Source organism: Artemia sp. Qi Xiang Cuo, chromosome 6, assembly GCF_049724085.1.
Source record: "Artemia sp. Qi Xiang Cuo chromosome 6, ASM4972408v1, whole genome shotgun sequence".
Lineage (NCBI taxonomy): Eukaryota > Metazoa > Arthropoda > Branchiopoda > Anostraca > Artemiidae > Artemia > Artemia sp. Qi Xiang Cuo.
In genome coordinates this window covers 13,576,730-13,596,866 of record NC_142799.1, presented here as the reverse complement: position 1 = coordinate 13,596,866, position 20,137 = coordinate 13,576,730, and the positions used below count along the sequence as shown (strand labels likewise).

General features: G+C 35.7%; 1 protein-coding gene across 1 annotated transcript in view; it reads left to right on the top strand.

Annotated features, from left to right (window-relative positions):
- The window catches only part of TBC1D23 (TBC1 domain family member 23), a 76,017-nt gene extending 57,457 nt beyond the window's left edge, over nt 1-18,560 (top strand). Inside the window, exons 11-13 of the mRNA XM_089090497.1 lie at nt 2,516-2,636; nt 12,399-12,596; nt 16,062-18,560. Coding sequence (XP_088946623.1) covers nt 2,516-2,636; nt 12,399-12,596; nt 16,062-16,158 — 416 coding nt within the window. The 3' untranslated portion in view covers nt 16,159-18,560. The remainder of the gene's footprint in view (nt 1-2,515; nt 2,637-12,398; nt 12,597-16,061) is intronic.
- Nucleotides 18,561-20,137: the final 1,577 nt, after the last annotated feature.

Sequence of the window (20,137 nt, the reverse complement as noted above, 5' to 3'; positions counted from 1 at the left end):
AATTTTATAGTAGAACCACAGATTCTCAATAGCTCTCGATGGTGGCTGGTTCCCCAGGAGAATTCGCTAGTGGACCCTTGATCTTTGAGACGGTCAGCTGACGCTGAGGTTCGCAAAATGATTTTAAGGTATCGGGTTTGTTTTTGGTTTGATCCTTAAAGTATCAATTCCTGAAATCTTTTTAGGCGTTGTTGTGTTCTCCATTGAGGATAGGTAGTGGAGTCAATGACGATTTCTGCATGGAAGCAATGTTGTCTTAGGAAAGTTCTTGGCAGTAAAATAGGATAACTACCCTCACTATTGTTATCAATATCCTTATTGAGGGTGTCCTGAGTGGTTGTATAAAATAAATGTAATGCTTTCCTAATGATTTAATAAGTTTCTATTGACACTTCATTTTTAAGGAGTAATGGAAAATATTGTAAGACAAAATGTATTTTAGGCAGAAAAATGTAACAGATATGAAAATCAGCTTTTGTGCATCAAAATCGGGGTTTGTTAATATTATTAGCTTAATTTATTTGAATAAATGAAAATTGAAGCAAGACAATTAGAGGTAATGGAAAGAGAGGACAGTTAGAACGGGATGAGAGGGGAAGAAAAAAACAACGAATAAGGTTCGATTTCTATTTACAAACAGACAAAAAGTGAAAGTTTTCAAAGGTCTAACCCCACCCCTCCCACCTCCCCCATCCTTTGGCTGCAAGGACTAATTTTTTATGGTCCGTGTTAAATGAACAATAAAATCTACGAAGAAGTTTTATCAATAAGTATTCATATAATCTTTAATCCAGGCCCCTTCAGTAACCCGACCCTTCTAATAGAGAAAAATATGTAGCAAGAAAAACAATGTGGACACGTTTCTACATCATGAACTACAAGAAGCAAATGACAGTCGAAATAGAAATGCATTGTAGTAAATTGCCATGGATCAGGGAACAGTGGAGCTATCCAGGTCTTTGTTGTAATATGTTTTGGACACGAAATGAAAACCATACGAAAACTATCTTTTGTTTATTAAAAACGAGGTATATTACTATTCTTAGCATAATTTGATTGAATTACAGGAGAATAAGACAAAGAAAGGTAATAAGAGCTGAATTAAAGAAAGGTACAAAAAACAATGTTGGGGGTTTGCTTTCTGTACACAAACTGACAAGAACAGCAAATACCACGCCCAAAATTGATCAAACTGTCCAAAGGTCAATTTGAACAAGTTCCGGAAAACAAAAGGTGGTAAAAAGTCAAACAAGGTTAGTTAATTCTTTTGATGTTAATGCACCAATCATGTGGGGGAAAGACAGTCCAAAATATTTGTTGTTTGCTTATGTGCTTGCTTACAGGGATGACCTGTATTCAAGAAACAGACAAAGTTTGGTTTCCAACAGCACTCACATCCCATAATAGTTAGCTCTTAAAAGTGAGTTCAAGGGCTTATTTTATTTAGGGGAACAAGATGCGAATCATCCTAAATACTTTATACTGCTGTTTAGAACTCTTAGAGTATCCAGGACATCAAAATGAAAAAAAAATGGCCCTTGGATCCATCTCAGGTCTATTCATACCTGAAAATCGTGATTTTTTATGATTTTCTTTTGTTTTCAAAACTATGTAGGGCCAAGGCCATATCCAGGGGGCGTCTACTGGGTTTGAACCCCCTCCCCCACCCCGAAATTCTTCCCGACTCTTAAAAACGTAAAAATGTTATGCAGGACAGTACCATGTCCCCTCCCCCCAACAAAAATCCTGGATCTGCCCTTGTGCGGGAAAGTGCCATACTTTCGTCAGTGTTGCCTGAACCGTCAAAATAAATGCTTACCGTCCATAAAAATTCAAACAACAATCTATTGATTCTCAAAGACAACAACACCTTCAAAAGAAAGCTAAATCTTCTTAAGCTACTTGGTGCCATATGTTTTAGCTGATTTTTTACCCTTTTTTTTTTTTTTTTTTTTTTTTTTTTTTTTTTTTTTTTTTTTTACTCTCTTTACTAAAAAAAACTACATAACTGCATATGAAATCGTTTTCGTTAAAAATTTAATTCCTGATGTTTCCGACTCGATTCGAACACCGATTTCAATCGAATTTCACTGTCCCTGGCACTTTAGTTTTGCTGTTGTGCTTCTGAGAAAAATTCGATAGCATGTTCGGACGATTGAATTCATTTTCACGGTCTCTGGCCCTTTAATTTTGCTGTTATGGCGCTGATAAAAATATTTATTTTCCTTATTTCAGCATTCTCTTTTTTTGAGTTTGAGAACAAATTAAAAAATGAAAGTAGTCAATTTATTAGCGAACGGCTTCGTAAAAGATCTAATATGATCTTTTGAATGTGATGAAATTGACGAAAAAGGGTGACAGTTTCCCTGGTAACATCAAAACGTAGTTATATTCAAATGCCGATTTGAACAATCGAATTCATTTTCACTGTCTGGTACTTTAATTTTACTGTTATTTTTCTGACACAAATATTTGTTATTCCTTATTTCAGCATTCTTTTTTCTTAATATTCTAGAGTTGGAAGACGAATCAAAGAATGACAGTAGTCAATTTATTAGTGAATGGCTTAGACGGGTGGATCTAATAGGATCTTTTGAATGTGATGAAATTGATGAAAAAGGGCGACAGTTTCCAAGGTAACATATACATGTAGTTTCATTCTCTTTGTGATCTTACCTCTATTGCAGTGCTTTCAAAATTATCCATGTAGCTCACAGTCTAGTCATTCTGCGGTTTGACCCTGAACGAATTGCAAAAAAATGCTTCTTTCACTGCTCAGACCGAAAAAATTCGCTGATTCCGAAAATCAAACCCTACCTACCAAACTCCTCCGGAAATCGGTCTAACCTGAGGTTAAGAGGTAGAGTAAAAATTAAATTTATAAATTACTACCTACATACCAGCAGAAAATTAATTTTTTAGGCTAAAAATAGCATAGGAAAGAATCTGGCGTCAGACCTGCTTTCCAGTGTGTTTTTCATGGGTTAGCTACCTCATACAGCCTAAATAACGAATGTAGTAAGGAAACTTCTAGCGTGTCGGAACTGCCTTGTCTGTGCTTATCCGGTACTTATCGAATGTCGTGTCAATGAATACTCGAATACAAGACTTCATATATTATAAGCAATGAGGTATAAATCTCAGGTATAAAGTAAAACTTACAGATACACATATTTCAGGTATAAAGTTGGACAAGAAATTTGGTGGAGGAACGGCTTTGTATAGACTTTGTCGTCTTCGTCTTTGCTCTCTCACTAACAGTCTCTGAATTTGTGTGTTTAGTTCCCCTTTGCTCCTTTCAGTCTTTAATACATTTTAGGCGGTGCTTGAAATAAGAACACCTATAGGACTCAAAGTCCGATTTGCAGGTGTATCAAGAGCCGCTTTCATTGTGACCTGAGACATAGATTCATTTTCAGAGCCTTAAATTGTGCAAACTGTGCAATCTAGATCCTTCTACTGCTTCATTTGCAAATAGACTTTTAGATTATGAGACTTCCATGTATAGGAAGTTAGAGGTATGTTTTTAGGTTCCACTAACACTTTAGAGAAAGCAACTTTTTCTAAGAACTTGTGATGCCGAGACATATCAGAGACATGTCTCGGCTTGTAACTTTTTGTGAACTTCCATCATTGCCTCTTCTCTGGATTTGATAATCCATTCGCTTGGGACTTGGTGTGCCAGAAACGACTGAGTGTCGGTCGAAAAAGTGGTATCCGAGAGTAATCTGATTGAGGTAGCCGTTTGAATACCCTGCACCATGGAAATGTGTCGCATCCTAAGAATGCGTTGGAAAACAGCATTTTGCTGTAAACTAACTGTCCCAGTTTTTTAGTACTTTACATATCTCTGCTCCTGCTCTTCTTTGAAGTTTGCCGATTGCGGGTAAAAATTAAATCAAGCTGTTCTCAGATTTTGCATGGGACAGTAGTATTGCCAAAATGTCAGTGGTATCGCCCACCACTGACTGACTTATCTCGCTTCTTTCCACTAAAGTCAAGATGACGTTTAGGCTTGAATCTGCTTTGACCTGTCTTGATACTGGCATTTTCTAGCTCACAAGGATATATCCTGCTTTTTGGAAGAGTCGCTCAAGATATTCTCTGTCTTCCGATTAAAAATCTCTTGCCAATACTAGTGGACTTCAGGGAAAAAGTTCTGCTGGTTCTGTGGCGGTGAGCAGGTTCTTTGGTATAAGCAATTATTACAAATAGTATGAGATAAAATATTCTTATTCTAAGAGATCCACTGGAGAAGAGCCTATCGTAGATGACTTAGATGACGTCTGATAGCTGGTCAACTTCGCTTGGGCACTGTATGTTGTTCTTCGTTTTTCACAGTCCGTCAGCTAAGGAAGTCTTATCTGGCTGTTGCAGGAACCAATTTGGGTCGAAGAGATGGAGAGCATAACTAGTACTTCGCAACATCTTGAATTTGGTTCTCTGACTTTTCAGCAATCATGAAAATGTGCAGGAACATCAGTGCATGATCTGCTGCTATCTTTCTGTCATCTATTCTGACGGTTGCCTTTGAACTCAGCAGTGCTGCTAGTTCCTTCCATTGGAACGAGTAGATATTCGAATTTCTGCCAGTGATCATAGCCATTGTATTCTTTCCTTTGTCAAATTCTTTATCGACAGCGACCTTAGGACCAGCTATTACACCAGAGACAGTATTTCTCAATGATAGCTCCCCTCAAAAAGGTGAAAAATGTCTCAGAAAGCAAAGCAAAGCAGTCTGCAAATGTGATCTCGAAAACAAGATTTTAGCTTTTATTGTGTTTCATCAATCGTTGTTTCGTTTCCCGCAAACTGCTTTTATAATATCTTCGCAGTCTCTAGTTTTTTGAAGAAACCTTTTGCCATCTTTGATTTTTTATAGAGAGATACAATATCTGCACTAAACAGATAGTCTTTCTTGAATTGAGTATAGTAGTAATTACACTTTATGCACTACATCGCCAATAAGAGCAGTGAGGTTCCAATCACAGGATTCGCTAGTACGTTTTCTGTATCCGCCCCTTTTCCGCTCACTGGACCTGGATCGGCATTTGATATTTCGTGGTTAAAAATTACACAGCTTAAGCCCATGTTTACGAAATGTTTCTGCAAAACATATGCGGTCATAATTTCTTCACCTCGCCTCACAAAAGGTTAGGAAAATATTGTAAAGCTCATAATGATTGCAAACCTCTCAGACATAACCTAACATCAAAATAAACGCCATATTTGGACTCTTTGATGTTTGTAGCTCCGAGAAAGAACTTTTATTCCTTAAAACAACTGATGTGGGAAAAAGTTAATTTCTTGCACTACCTCCCTACCTCAACTTCAGATTTGACCAATTTCTGGTTGGGCTAGGGAGGTAAGCTTTTTGTTTTTGAAATTGGCGGGTTATTTTGGTTTGTACCGTACAAAGAAACATTTGTATTGCAACTTGTTCCGGGTCGACCTGGGTTTTTTCTTGGATTGACTGGACTGTGATACCCGATTAAGGGCTGGATATCCGTAGCATTTTGTAAGCGTGGTGCTGATATATCTCACAGATTTAATATACCTCACAGATAACCTGAAGTGGAAAAAACAGACACACGAGACGATCAAACGGGCAAACGTGGGTATACTATCTTTAAAACTCCTTACTCGTTATGGTGTCCCACCCCCACCTATTACGTATTTTCCTTACGTTTATGCGACCTCTGGTAGTTCTTCTGCCAGTGGTAGAAAAGTGTAACTCGTCTGGTAGTTTCCGAATCCCCCCAAGTCCCTTATTGCTCTCTTTTAAAACAATTTTCCCTTAAAACTCTTTCGGCACGCCTTGAATTGTGTTCTAAGTTTGGTGTCGGTATTTTGGCACACTCACGACTTCGTAAAATCCTCCCCCCTGAGTATCTCCCTTCACGCCAACGCCTCCCGTGACAAGTAGCTAAAATTCAACTACATATGCGTAACAGCACGACATATGCGCTACGCAAATAGTTTCGTTCCCTCGCTCGTCAAGGTTTTTAATGCTATACTCACTTGTCAATAATCGTACATATATATTGGTTTTTGTTGTATTCTTTTTATTCGTTGTTTATTTTAAGGTTTTTTTTAACTTGGAACATTTTTCACAAAGTTGGATGTTTGAATTTTGTAACTTTTAGTTTGACTCTGTTTGTGTTATTTCGAGTTTGCATGTAAGTTAGTTTATATGACGATGGCTGTGGCTGTGATTATTATGTGTTTAGTACCTTATCTTTTATTGTGACAAGAACTGCCACTGACCGGCATGACCAATTAAGGCGTTTGACAATAAAATCGCTTGAGTAATAATACATGTTTATCATACGCCATATTTAAGCTAGAAACTGACTGAAATATATTGTATCGGATTAACGACGCTTCTTGACTACTTAGGTTTTTGCGTTGGCCCTGGAGTGTGTGGCTACAGCTGGATTTAAACTCTGGGCCCCGTAATACCAAGCTGAGATATAGCCTATTGCGCCACCACAGGACTTCTGACTAAATATCGATCATTTGACCGATTATTTAAATACTTTAGCGTGAAATAATTTAAAATGGGTTCCCAACAACACGAAAAAAAGACAAAATAAAAAATATATTAGAAGCATCGACGACGAAAACATTCAAACGAAAAAAAATGAACCAAGCACATATTCATACTTTATAAGAAGTGAATAGCTCAAAAAGAGGTCTTCATCCCGTAGATATGTTCCACTGAATCCTTAACACGCATAATTAGGGTGGGGGGGAGGGCTATTGCCAGGGGTGGAAATCAAGCCTGGATTCCTTTGTCTGCTAACACCTTCTTAATTAGTTTCTTCCGAATGGATCTGACTTCTTTTTGTGGCACTAACGCTTAAATAAACTATTTTACCGAAGCCCGTGTCTTTTTATTGTAATTTCTTGCTTTCTATATATATTGTTTTTAATTGTTTAAAAAAAAATAGAGTTGTGAGGAAGCCAAACTTTAGCATAAAGAGTGAGGCGTTGAGGAGGGGACAGCCCCTTTCATATACGGAATAATTTCTGTTCGTTTTAAGTTTTAACGTCGTTCCTTACTTTCAATTACAAAAACTTATTCTTTTATTTAATTTTTGAACGTTTTAGAATTGATGCAGGTTTTGCTTTTGGCTCACCGTAATGAATAATTAAAACGAAATTTGGATATTCATTTTACTTTTATTTGTTTAAATGGCTTTCTCGAAACTTGTTTAATTTTATTTACGAACGTTTTTATTAGTAATAAATATACGTAACCTACGAATTAACTTACGTAACGAACTTCTATATTCTTATATTCTTAATAAGTATATTAGAGGGTCCGCCTCCTAGTCAATACCTTGCTCTTTAAGCTAAAGTTCGAATTTTGTTCCAATTCTTTAAAAATGACCCCTTAATCACAAAGGCCGTTAATTAGAATAAATAGCTCTTATGAAAGTACTAAAAAATCTTTTGCTTAAAGAGCGAGGTATTGACTAGGGGGTGAACCCAATTGTATACGTAATATTTTCTGTTCGTTTTAAGTTTTGATTTTGCTCCTTACTTTCAGTTGAAAAATTGTTTTTTTCTTTATTTAATTTCTGATCCTTTTTTTAAATAATGCTGGGAAATCCGGCGCCCCCTTTATAGCAATGTCCCTTCCCCCATGAAAACTTCCTTCATGGAAAGATCCTCCCACATAACCCCCGACCCCCCCCCCCCACCACCAGAAAAAATCCCCCCTGAAAACGTCTGTATACTTCACAATAGCCAAAACTATATGTTAACATTGGGTAAAGTTCATAACTTTCAGCCCTCCCCCAGGGGACTTCGGGGGATTAAGTCATCCTAAAAGACATAGTTATCATATTTTCGACCATGCTGAACAAATTGGATATCTCAAAGTTTTAATCGCGAGACTTTGGGAAAAAATGAGCGCGGGAGGGGGCCTAGTTAACCTCTATTTTTTTGGTCACTTAAAAAGGGCACTAGAACTTTTAATTAACGTTCCAATGACCCCTTCCACGATATTCTAGGACCACTGGGTCGATATGATCACCTCTGGGAAAAAAATAACAACAAATAAACACGCATCCGTGATCTTTCTTCTGGCAAAAAATGCAAAATTCCACATTTTTGTAGATAGGACCTTGAAATCTCTGAAGTAGGGTTCTCTGATACGCTGGATATGATGGTGTGATTTTCATTAAGGTTCTACATTTTTTAGAGGGTCTTTCCCCCTTTTTTCGAAAATCAGCCAAATTTCTAGGGGTTCATTAGGGGTCATTGAAAATGACCCCTTAATCACAAAGGCCGTTAATTAGAATAAATAGCTCTTATGAAAGTACTAAAAAAATCTTAGGCTTACAGAGCGAGGTATCGACTAGGGGACGAACCCAATCATATACGTAATATTTTCCGTGCGTTTTAAGTTTTGATGTTGCTCCTTACTTTCAGTTGAAAAACTTTTTTTTTATATAATTTCTGTTTTCTTTTAAATAATGCTGGGAAATCCGGCGCCCCCTTCATAGCAATGTCCCTTCCCCCCATAAAAACTTCCTCCATGTAAAGATCCTCCCACATAACCCCCCACCCACCCCAACCCCACTACCACAAAAAATCCCTCTGAAAGCGTCTGTATACTTCCCAATAACCAGTACTATATGTTAACATTGGGTAAAGTTCATAACTTTCAGCCCTCCCCCCGGGGTCTTTGGGGGATCACTTAAAAATCATCCCTAAAGACATAGTTGTCATATTTTCGACCATGCTGAACAAAATGGCTATCTCAATATTTTGTTCGGGTGATTTTGGGAAAAAATGATCGTGGGAGGGGGCCTAGGTGCCCTCCATTTTTTTCGTCACTGAAAATGGGCACTAGAATATTTAATTTCCGTTCCAATGAGCCCTCTCACGATATTCTAGGACAATTGGGTCGATACGATCACCCCTGGGAAAAAACAAAAACAAAAACAAATAAACATGCATCCGTGATCTCTCTTCTGAAAAAAAATTCCACATTTTTGCAGATAGGAGCTTGAAACCTCTACAGTAGCGTTCTCTGATACGCTGAATCTGACGGTGTGATTCTCATTAAGGTTCTATAATTTTTAGGAGGTCTTTCCCCGTTTTTTCAAAAATCAGGCAATTTTCTCAGGCGCGTAACTTTTGATGGGTAGGACTAAACTTGATGAAATTTTTATATTTGAAATCAGCATTAAAATTTGATTCTTTTGATGTATCTATTGGTATCAAAATCCTGTTTTTTAGAGTTTCGGTAACTATAGAGCCGGGTCGCTCCTTACTTACAGTTCGTTACCACGAACTGTTTGATGTCTACAGAAGACATTCATATAAAGCAAATGTCTACCATGGGCATTGGTTAATACTTTTTTTTAGATGACATTCAAACCTTATTTCTTCAGTTCGGGATTCACGGGAATCGTGTGATTTTTAAGTTACATCACCCAGTTCATAGCATATTTAAAATTATTTTCAAGCAGCTCGTGGTAACAAAATGTTAGTAGCGAGCGACTCGGCCCAATACGGAATTTTGATAACAATAGATTATTCATTTGTTTTTGTTTTTTTCTAGGGGTGATTAATCAAACCAATGGTACTAGAAGATTAGGAGAGAACTCATTTAAGCAGAAATCTAAAATTCTAGTGCTCTTTTTAAGTGACCAAAAAATATAGGAAGGCAACTAACCCCCCTCCCCCTCCCCACACTCCCCATTTCACCCAAAGACATCCGACGAAAGTTTTGAAATAACCATTTGATTCAGCATAGTTGAGAAGTCCAATATCTGTGCATTTGGGGATGACATGACCTTCCATAGACCCAGGAAAAGGGCTGTTAGTTACGTAATTTGCCCATTGTTCACATATCGTATATACGGCATTTTCTGGGAGGGGGGGGGGGTCCGCAGGGATGAAAGTTTCCAGGGGAATTTCCAGATGAATATTTTGTACGGGGAGCGAATTGCCTGACATAATTTGGAAAACAGTCAGAAGTTTAATTAACCAAACGTTTTTCAACTGAAAGTAAAGAGCAGAATCAAAACTTTAAACGAGCATAAATTATTCTTTGTATGAGAGAAACTGTCCCCTCTCAACCTGCGCTCTTTGCGCTAAAGTTTGACTTTTTGCCACAATTCTTTATGAAAGACTGCTCAAACACAAGGCCCGTTGAATTTGAATGAGGAGTATATTTAAAGAACTTTGACTTTAGGGTAAAGAGTGAGGGTTAAGGAAGTGACAGCCCCCCCCCATATACCGACTAATTTCTGTTCGTTTTAAGCTTTAACGTTGCTCCTTACTTTCAGTTGAAAAAAACTTGTTTCTTTTTTGCTATTTAATTTCTCTTAGAAGCGGAGCGAAAATTGTTCATTAACAGGGTTGCTGACTCTGGTTTTAAATAAGATCTCCTGTATTCTTATTGGTCTTGAATCAAATCCTTTAACTCAGCTTGACTGGAACTAGGCTATATATATTTTGCATTGATGTAATTGCTCTCAGATAAATTTTTTGGATATTTGTTAATAACTCAAACTCTAACTTGTTTTTACCAGATAAATTACGTTGACTTATCTAAGTATAATTTTTAAGTTGTTAAAAAAAAATCTGTATCACTTGATCACTTGCAAAAGGTGGTCAAGGAGGGTTTCTCTGGTCCTCGTGTTTTTCTTGTCACGAAGTTCATTGATATTTGTGGAAAATACTTTGTCTCGGGCTCCCCGTTCTTTCCCCCTTTTAAAAACTGATACAACGTTATGAGTGGCTCTCCCTCCAAAATTAAGTTGTGGCTACATCTCTGGATTTAAACCCTCTCAAGTTAAAGATTAAAGTCAAAACCCTTTCCCTGAGTTCTACTCTATTTTTCCTCTACTGCACAATGGGTAGTACAGTTTACATCTTTTCTCTGTCTTTTAATAGATAGTAAAATTCTGTTATCCAAACACAAAAATAGAAACATAGAAAGAAACACAAAAATACTAGCTGACAGCTATGTGTCTTGTGGTATACTTCAGCGCTGCAAATAATACACAGAGACAAGAGCCGCCTTAAACTAGCTCATATGACACAAAAAAAGTGGAGCTACTCTTCTGTAGTTCGAACTTACATATTATTTTACAACAACCTCTTAAACTGTCGTTTATCATAATGATCATGAATTTTAGCTAGAAATGGGCTCCAGATTCATGGCCTACGATGGTGAACAGTGAAATACGATTTCAGTGTCAGACGATTTTCACGCGAAAAATTTAACCTATGAATTTTCCTGCAAAATTCAAGGGCAACGAACCATACGTGAGTATAAATCATGGCAAATATTAGAAATAAAAATCACAGTGAAATCGGTCTAAGAAAAAACTCCGGAAGTTCCATAAGGACGTCTAACTAAAGACCTGTAATTTATTTTCAAAAGTATCGTCATCGATTTATTTTGAAGCATTAGAAGGAATTTAAAAACTGATGGAATGTGTAGAAGCCCATAAAGAAATACAGTAAAGAAAATATGGATGGATTAAGAAATAATAAATGGTTTCTAGTATAATTGAATTTGGAAAAAAACATTTTGGGAATGGTTTTCACTGCTATATAAATTTCATTTGTGAACCTATTAAAATATAATATAATCAATATAATATAATTAAGTAAACTAATGATAACAGTAACGACGAATGTATTTTTTCAAATGTTTCTGTGAATTTATTTTCTTGTCTTCTATAGATGAGTTTACCAGGAAAATCAATTTCTTCTAAAAGACCTACCATTTTTTAGACAAACATAGCACAAACATGGTACATGGTACCTGCCTGTACATGGTAATTGAGTGTTGCAAACCACTGCAAAACGAGGTTGCAAATATGCTTAAACAGGGGCAACATTTGCTCTTCAGGAAATTTAGTTGCTGGGCTTAGCTATTTTATTTGCTTTCAAACCAATTAGTGAAATTAAGAAAACTGAGTTTAATGTCATGCAGTTAATGGGGTGGAAGCAAATGACTTGCACTTTGTTATAATATTTATTATATATAATTTTATAATTAATTTGCATAATTTTTCAGTTGTGTCTTTGTACTTTGCGTTGAAAATGGGACGCTTTGGTTAAACTACAAAGACTATGAAATGCGAAAAGGACTGGACTTGACTCCATAGCTGTTACCAGGAATGATCTATGGGGGTAGGGTTATGATACTTGCTCTGTCGTGGTTAGGTTAGCCATAATTCAGAGCTATAGGAGGAGACTAATTGAACTATAATTTTGACCAACGAGATGGGCTGTGGCTGAGTTTTTTAACCCCTAAAACCATTTTTATGCTACGATTCAAAATCTTCATTCCAGAGAAAAGTTCTCCCAAACTGTTCTATTTTATTTGTAATAGTTATGATCTTCGTTTTTAATTTTAGCTTTCTTATGATAACAAAGACACATCTTTTTTGTCTTCGGAAATGTCCAAATGATAAAGATTCGGCAACAATCACTCTCCAAAAGGACTTGAAGTCTGTCTTCAAAATTACAAGCAAAAAACGTCATCCTGAAATCCTTACTTTCAAGTTTGGAAAAGCAAATTCTGAAGGAAGTTACGTTGTAGATGATTGTTCCAGGTACGCTTGTAATTCACTGTTTAAAGTGTAACTCTTGTGCAACTGAATGACGTTGAATTCAACATCATTAAATAAACCCTAGTTCATCTCAACCTCTATGTAATCTATCTCTCATTTAACTCTACCTCATTATATTCAACCACCTTGCAACTCAACCGTTTCTCTATGCAACTCAACTCTGTTTAACTCAACCCATTCAAGTCAACCCCGATTCAATTTAGCCCCTCCAACAAGTCAGGTTAAGTTAGTTTATGTTGAATGGGTAAATTAGCTGTGATTTCTTAACTGTAAAGGAAACATGCAAGTTAAGTAAAGTAATACCATTAGGTTCTTTCTAAATATCATGGTCGCTTTTTTTTCAATGCCCCCCCCCCCTGCCTCCTGATGGTCCCATATATGGCCCTGGGATACATTAAAAAAAAAACTATAAGAGTATAACGTATCACAGGATGCAATCAACGGTGAAATGGAAAGACCATATCTCGGGGGAGAGCGCTGTATTGTCAGAAATGTGATCATGATATTTGGAAAGAGCATAAAATAAGAAATATAACGTTAATACTTATATTTTAATCGCATCTCTCCTTTAGAGGTGGTCAACCACAGAAAATGTACCAAATGGGGTTGAGTTAAATGGGGAGTTGAGTTGAACATGAATTGAGTTAAATGGAGGATCTTTTGAACAAAGTTGAGTTAAATGGGCTGAGTTGAACGAGGTTGAGTTAAACAGGGCTGAGCTTCGTGCACGCTTTAAAATGTATATAATGACCTGTCAAAATACACAACTATGCTTAAAGGGCTGAATCTTTCATGGGCTATTGGCACGAAATACAATAAGCAACTGGTAGCTCAGTTGTAATACCTACCTGATCAGGAAATAGCAGCTGAGTAGTTGTCTTGTCGGCTAATGGGAATAATAATACGATGTGATGAAGGCTAGAAGTGATACGAGTCTCTGAGAAAACCGCCATCTATCGATAATGAGTCTTTTAAACTCCTTGAATTGATTTAAAAGCTTCTTTACTCTCATATAACAGAGATATTTAGTTGGTTGTCATTATTGAAAGTTTCTGGGAACTATCCTTGTGTTTCTTTAAAATTGTTTTAGCTTCGTGATTAAATCTTGCGTTATTGACCCTATTATAATATAAAATCCTATAGCAAAAAAATGAGTTTTTGGCTGGATTTTATTGGCACATATTTTTTAAAAAGTAAAATTTAATACCCTCAAATAAAATCTATTCTTGTGGTATTGATTAAAGCCAATTTTTTCCGCCGTATTTGTTATGGTTCGATGAAAAAGCTGTAACTTTTGCAGAAAAAAATAATACTGAAGATGATGAAAAAATCTATAGTGTGGGATTCTGAATAATGTAAAAGTTCGATGGGGGGCTGAAGAAAATTCTGCAGTACATTTGTGTACAACGTAATTTTGTAACGTCTGTAGGGGTTCCACTCTTAACGTCTTACCGTACTGTCACTGTCTGCTTCACCACAATCTGTTTGAAGATTTGCTATATACTCTCAGCCTATATACTTTTGTATAATGTATATTTTATTATATTTTACAGTATAATATTATATTTATAAATAAATAAATTACAATTTCGATAATTTCATATTTCTTTCATTCCCTGCCCTCTATAGTTTGACCATTCTGCATTTGTTTCTATATCTTACCATTTATTGTACGGTACGTCAAACGAGCACCTAAACCTATCCTTGGAAAATTCTTCTGAGATACATATCTTCCTCCACCACTCCGAGAACCCACGTTCCAGAACCATTTGACCAATGTCGTTGCTGTGGTTTCTAGTATCCTAATGTTTATTAAAAGCCTTGTCCTCTTATTTACCCAAACTTAATGCAAGTACGAAAAAAACAGTGCACCTTGGCCATTCTACTTTATAAATCTTCACTGCGTCAAGAATCCTTACTAATAATGCTATACAGATAAATATCCTATTGGTCGATTTTCTATGCTAATTGAATATTCGAATTCAGTGTAAGAATTTGAATAAAACTATCAAGAAACTTTGCATCTCAGGGGAATTTGTTGACTATATCTTTGAGCAGTTGAAGCTAGGAAAAAATATAATTTATACTGCAAAAATAATTAACAAATTACTAGTCGATTACTTTCTGCTATTTTTTTTTAATATTTTCACTTTTTACTATTTTAGTGATGTTTAGGATAGATGGTATGTTAGTGTATTGCTTGAGCTTGCTAAATAATATTCTGGCTTTTATTTTCTACCTAAAAAAAAATCTTCAAAGAGAGTGGTGACTAGAGTATTTAAACCTCTTTTTGTACACTATCGGTTTTAATCGGCAGAGAAACTAAACAACAAAAGAAAAAGCAACTGTAAGGTTTTGCAAACACTCCTGACCCTTAGCCGTGAAATATCCCTATAAAGAAGATATTATTAATCTGTATCTTTATGAGCCTAACCTCTCTTTAATTTTGAAACATGAAACAAAGAATTTGACCTCAATCCAGGGAGTACTGTCTCAGTCTTGAAACAGTGTCAATAGGAAGTAGTCATATAAAAAATGTAGCAATTTGTCGTGCTATTGGTGTTAACAGGGGGATTGCATATCCCGTATATCTTCCCTCACATTTAATAATCTCCTTTTTGTACCAATCAGCGGTTTAAGTTTGGATTTATGTCTATAAATCAGGCGGTCTATAAGGTATAGGGTGTCAGGCAAACGCAAAACTTTAGAAAATGGTTCTATGAATCAAAAGCAGTGTTCGTAATTATCAGTGGTGGGAAATTTCAGCTTGAACAGGCCACATGTTCATTTTTCTGGCACCAGCTCGATTACAAAAGGCTCCTGAACACTTCAAAGAGGAAAGGATTAAAACAATTTGTAGGGGTATTACCAAAGATCTGTTGACTAATTTCTCTAGGTAGGACAAACCACTGCAACTGTTGACAACTTATCCCAGCCCCGAGTTGCTTATGGCAAACACAGCTGCGGGCAATCCCTCTCCACCACACTCTTGAGAACCTTACTCTATACCGCTCCTGTGAATTTCTAACTTCCTTAAATGTTTTCTTATGACCTCTTCTCACCTCATTTGAGGCTGCCCTGTTCTTCATTTTTTCTCCGGTATATTGTCAAAAAAGTTAACCAAGAAATATCTAAAGGATATTATATCTAGGATGGAAAATCTTTATCTTCAGTATTGAGAATAAAACTCGTTATTAAAGAATTACAATGATCTAATAACTTATCAGCCTAATTTTGTGTATTAAAAATAAATAAATCAACAGACTACTACTACTGCTAACAACACCAAGCCGCCTGAGGCCAACGCAGCTATTCACGCTCCTTCTCCATCCCAATCTATTCAAAGCAGTTATGTATGAAAAAGAGAGCAAGTATTAGGCCTAATTATTGAATGCCAGTCTTTCGATTTATCTTTTTTCTTATAAATTGTTTATTTACTTGTTTTAGGTTTTACGTCCCCAATGCTGGTGATGCTTCCAAAGCAGTAAAGATGCAGATAATTAGTTTAAATGCTGAAGCCAAACAAGACGGTCAGTCAGACTAAGCACACCATGAATGTAAAGATTATAGTGACCAATTCAATTTTATTTCTTTATTTTTTGTTCAAGGCTTGGTTCTGACAGAGATAATAGTTTCCTTTGACAGCCAGATTAAACGTCGCCCACCGGAAAAAATGCCTTCGCGCCGGGTATATTTGGTTCGTTACTGTTTCGGATCAAGAGCTGAAATTGTGTTCTTCTAGTCAGCAAAATTGTGTTTTAAGAGAAATAAGACTTCCTGTTTATGCGCTGGTAAAAATCTACCACTGTTGCTCTTTTTAAATAGATATTCAAAGGAGTTTTCTATTCTATGAAGATTTGGCTCCGAATGCCAAAAAAGCCAAAATTCATATTGTTTGTTTTTTTTCGTTTGACGAAACTTGCCGTCTTCTGTCAGAACTAAGCTTAAAAACGCGCCTTACTTCAAAGATTTATTAACTTCCTTGACTTTTCCCTCTGTTATTAAATGAAGTCATGCCCAGGAATTTCTTTTGGAAAAAAGGAGAGACTTTTATGTCTTTATATCTTTTAGTTGAGTTTTTGATATATGCTCGAAAGACATATTTTTTCTTGGTCTTTCTCTGGAAATCAACGTTAGAAATTTCTCTATTGCTAAGGGCGTTGCTAAGCGATAAACTGTTTCTTCTTGAATTTGATCTTGATGTTAAAGCATTTAAGTTATCGTATTTAAAATTAGGAAGTACTTTCCTTCCTGAGCTTTTTTTCACCCGGCGTTTTTTAAAATTTTATTCAAGGAAGCTCAGTATCTAAGCTTTTGGGATTAGTGACAAGAGAATACATTGACGTTTTTGTCTCTTTTGGACTCGTGAAGACGCTCCCTAGTAATTAAAATTCAGGTATGGATAATAAGAATTTTAGCCATCAAATAAAAAACCAACTTTTATAGATATCAATTTTTTAGCTCCGAATAAAAAATACTCGTAAACAAATAATACATTCTGAAACATTAGCTAACGCCAATATATCTTCTACGGCGGTTTAGTTTCAATTGATTGGCAAATTAAAATCATAAAACAATCTTTCTTAATGAATTTTCTCTGTTTTTTGTTATACAGACATAATCGATTTAGCTTATTAATGGCTTTTGAAGGGGGTGCTTGATTTCTCCAACACCCTCTCCAAAAAACCTAACCATTCTTCCGAACCTCATCTATGAAAAAACGACCATAATTAAACAGAAAAAAACGTTAAACATGTTCACGTTATCACACCGTCATTTTGCAAGGGTTCTAAAACAACTCAACGCTTCAAAAAATTAATTTCTTAGTTTATTAGGAATACTGAAATAAGTGCTTTTTTTTTTTACAATAGAAAAACTACTCGTGAAATTTTTAATGCTAAGAAAAGTGAATTAAATTCATTCATGAAGTTTCGAAATCATATACTCCAAGTAAAATGAATTAGGGTAAAAAAAAAATTGTAGAAGCAGTCTTCGTCAGACACGATGACAGACATTTAGTATAAAGACAAATTATGTATAGGTTTTATATAAGCCAAAACATTTAACGAGAGCGACTAGAACATTCCCCAAGTCCAGATGTATCTATCGTTGTCCTTATTTTTTATTCTTGAACGTAGTTAAAAAACCTGTTGTTTCATGAAGATTTGTTTCTTGTTATATATTAAATTTTTAATTTAGTTTGTTTGTGGTATAAGGGCAAATTTACTGCATCTATAATTGCTTTGAGTGCCAACGAATGGATTTCTTTTTTTAGTGGGAGTATCGACTTGTTGTGTAGAGCTGGGTTTGCATTAATAATTCAGAGTTTATTATTATCTTTTTAATGAAAATAAAGAGTATGTACTAACACTTATGATGTTTAACCCAGGCATTACTAATTTCATGCTTTTGTTACTTTTACCTAAATTGCTGCAGGTTAAAACTGACCATGCTCAAATACTTTGTCTCCCTTTGAGTAAAATTAAGTACCAAAGACATCAAAATGAAAACATCTTTTGTCTCCTGGACCCATCTTAGGGTCCAGCTGCTCAAATACTTTGCTCTCCCCTTAAGTAAATTTTAAGTAACAAGAACATCAAAACGAAAATATCTTTTGTCCCCTAGGCCCGTCTTGGGTCTATGTGCTCAAATACTTTGCTCTCCCCTTGATTAAACTTTAAGTACCAAGGACATCAAAATGAAAATATCTTTTGTCCCCTAGATCCGTCTTAGGTCTGGTCATACCTGAAAACCACGTTTTTTTGTTTGTTTGTTTTTTATTTTGAAAATTATGAAGTATTTAGAGCGGCACCACGTTTTGTCAGTGTTACGAAGTCAAGTCGTGAAAATAAATAAGCAAAGATGATTAGTTAAATTTGACAACGCTTTTTGTAAATAAAAGTTAAAACATTGACAGTCTGTTGATTCCCAAAGACAGTTACGCCTTCAAAGGATAATAGCACCTTCTTAAGCTATTTAATGCCATGTATTTTTAGCTGGTTTTATTAGCACATTTCTTTTTTTTAAATTTGGCGCCCGCTACTACCAAAACCTGCATAACTGCATTTGGAGACCTTTTCATTAAAAATTGAATTCCGGTGTTTCCTAATTTTTGAAGAGATATATGTTGCGTAAGCTTTCACTTAATCAGTTCCAACAATCAAATTGCATTTTTACTGTCCGTGGTACTTTAGGCTAAGGGTGCTTTCACATTGCTATGTCAAGCTTTTCAAATGGCCTTTAGTGGTTTTCACACTTTGCACGTGATTTTCTATATTAAGTGGCTAACTTACGGTATAATAAGTATGACATTTCACACATAAACAAGTCCTTTTACAATAGGCATCTAAAATCATCACCATCATCGTAACCAAGTTATTCAAAAATATGAAATGGAGATGGTGATTTAAGGTCTGATCAAGCATGAAAGGCTTTCGAGTTTATTTATTCATTTTTATAATGTATCAGTTGCTCATTCAGAAAATCAATTTCGTTGCTGCTGTGGTGGCTTTTCCATAACATAATATAAACTTGCGAAGCGTAAATTCTATGTTGAGGTTGAGTCTACTTGGTAGTGTATTCGTTATGGACAAAATTTGCTCCGTAAGATTGGGAACTTAGTCTTCCGTTATGCTAACATTTCCCAGCCTTGTCTCCTTAGAGTCAACGGTAGTTTGGAGTGTTTTACTTCACATTAGGAATCTAATCTTGGACACCACGTTTCAAGTACTTGATTTGCTTAGGCTATTGAGGAGTATCGTGGTATTCGGGATCAGTACCGTTTCTTAGCCAAATTTGGTTAAGAAAGACTTTCTGAACGGAAAAATAGGGATTGATGAAATGACACCCTTCTTTCTGCGAATAAACTGCAAAGATTCAGCAGCAGAACTAATTGTATGGATTTCATTAAAAAATAAATTAACTCGGGAATCTGAGGAAAATGTTTCTTGGGTAGTTCCTTTTTCGTTTTTGCTATTGTTATTGTGAAGAAATTATTGTCCTTTATTTTAAGGCGTTCTTATGGATTGTATGCGAAAGAATGTATAGAATTGAAAAAAAAAGTATCCGTAACCTAAAAAATTTTACGTACTTTGTGCAAAATAAAGTCTACGTGTCAATCTCCATAGTTATCAAACTTGCGGTTTATAGTGGTTTTATTTTCTTGACCTCTACCGGTAAAGTATCAATCATGTTTCAGTAAAAACTAAAACATATGGGTTATTTTTAGTTGCAATTCTTTAGTTTTGCTCGATACAAAACATATAATTAGAATTTTCTTTGTAGCAACGACTCCGGATTTTTTTCCCCGATTGACAAAATATAGCTATATTTTAACGTCATATCATATACCCTTGGTTCACAAACAAATAATTTTTCGGAGAAACACTGTGTGTCATAATTACCTTTGAATGGCGTATACGAATCCCCATAATGGCCTTCGAAATATTTCAGCTTGACATATACAAGGCGTCATTTTAGGCGAGTCAAGTTAGCCTCAATAACTGATAAGAAAACTTTTATCT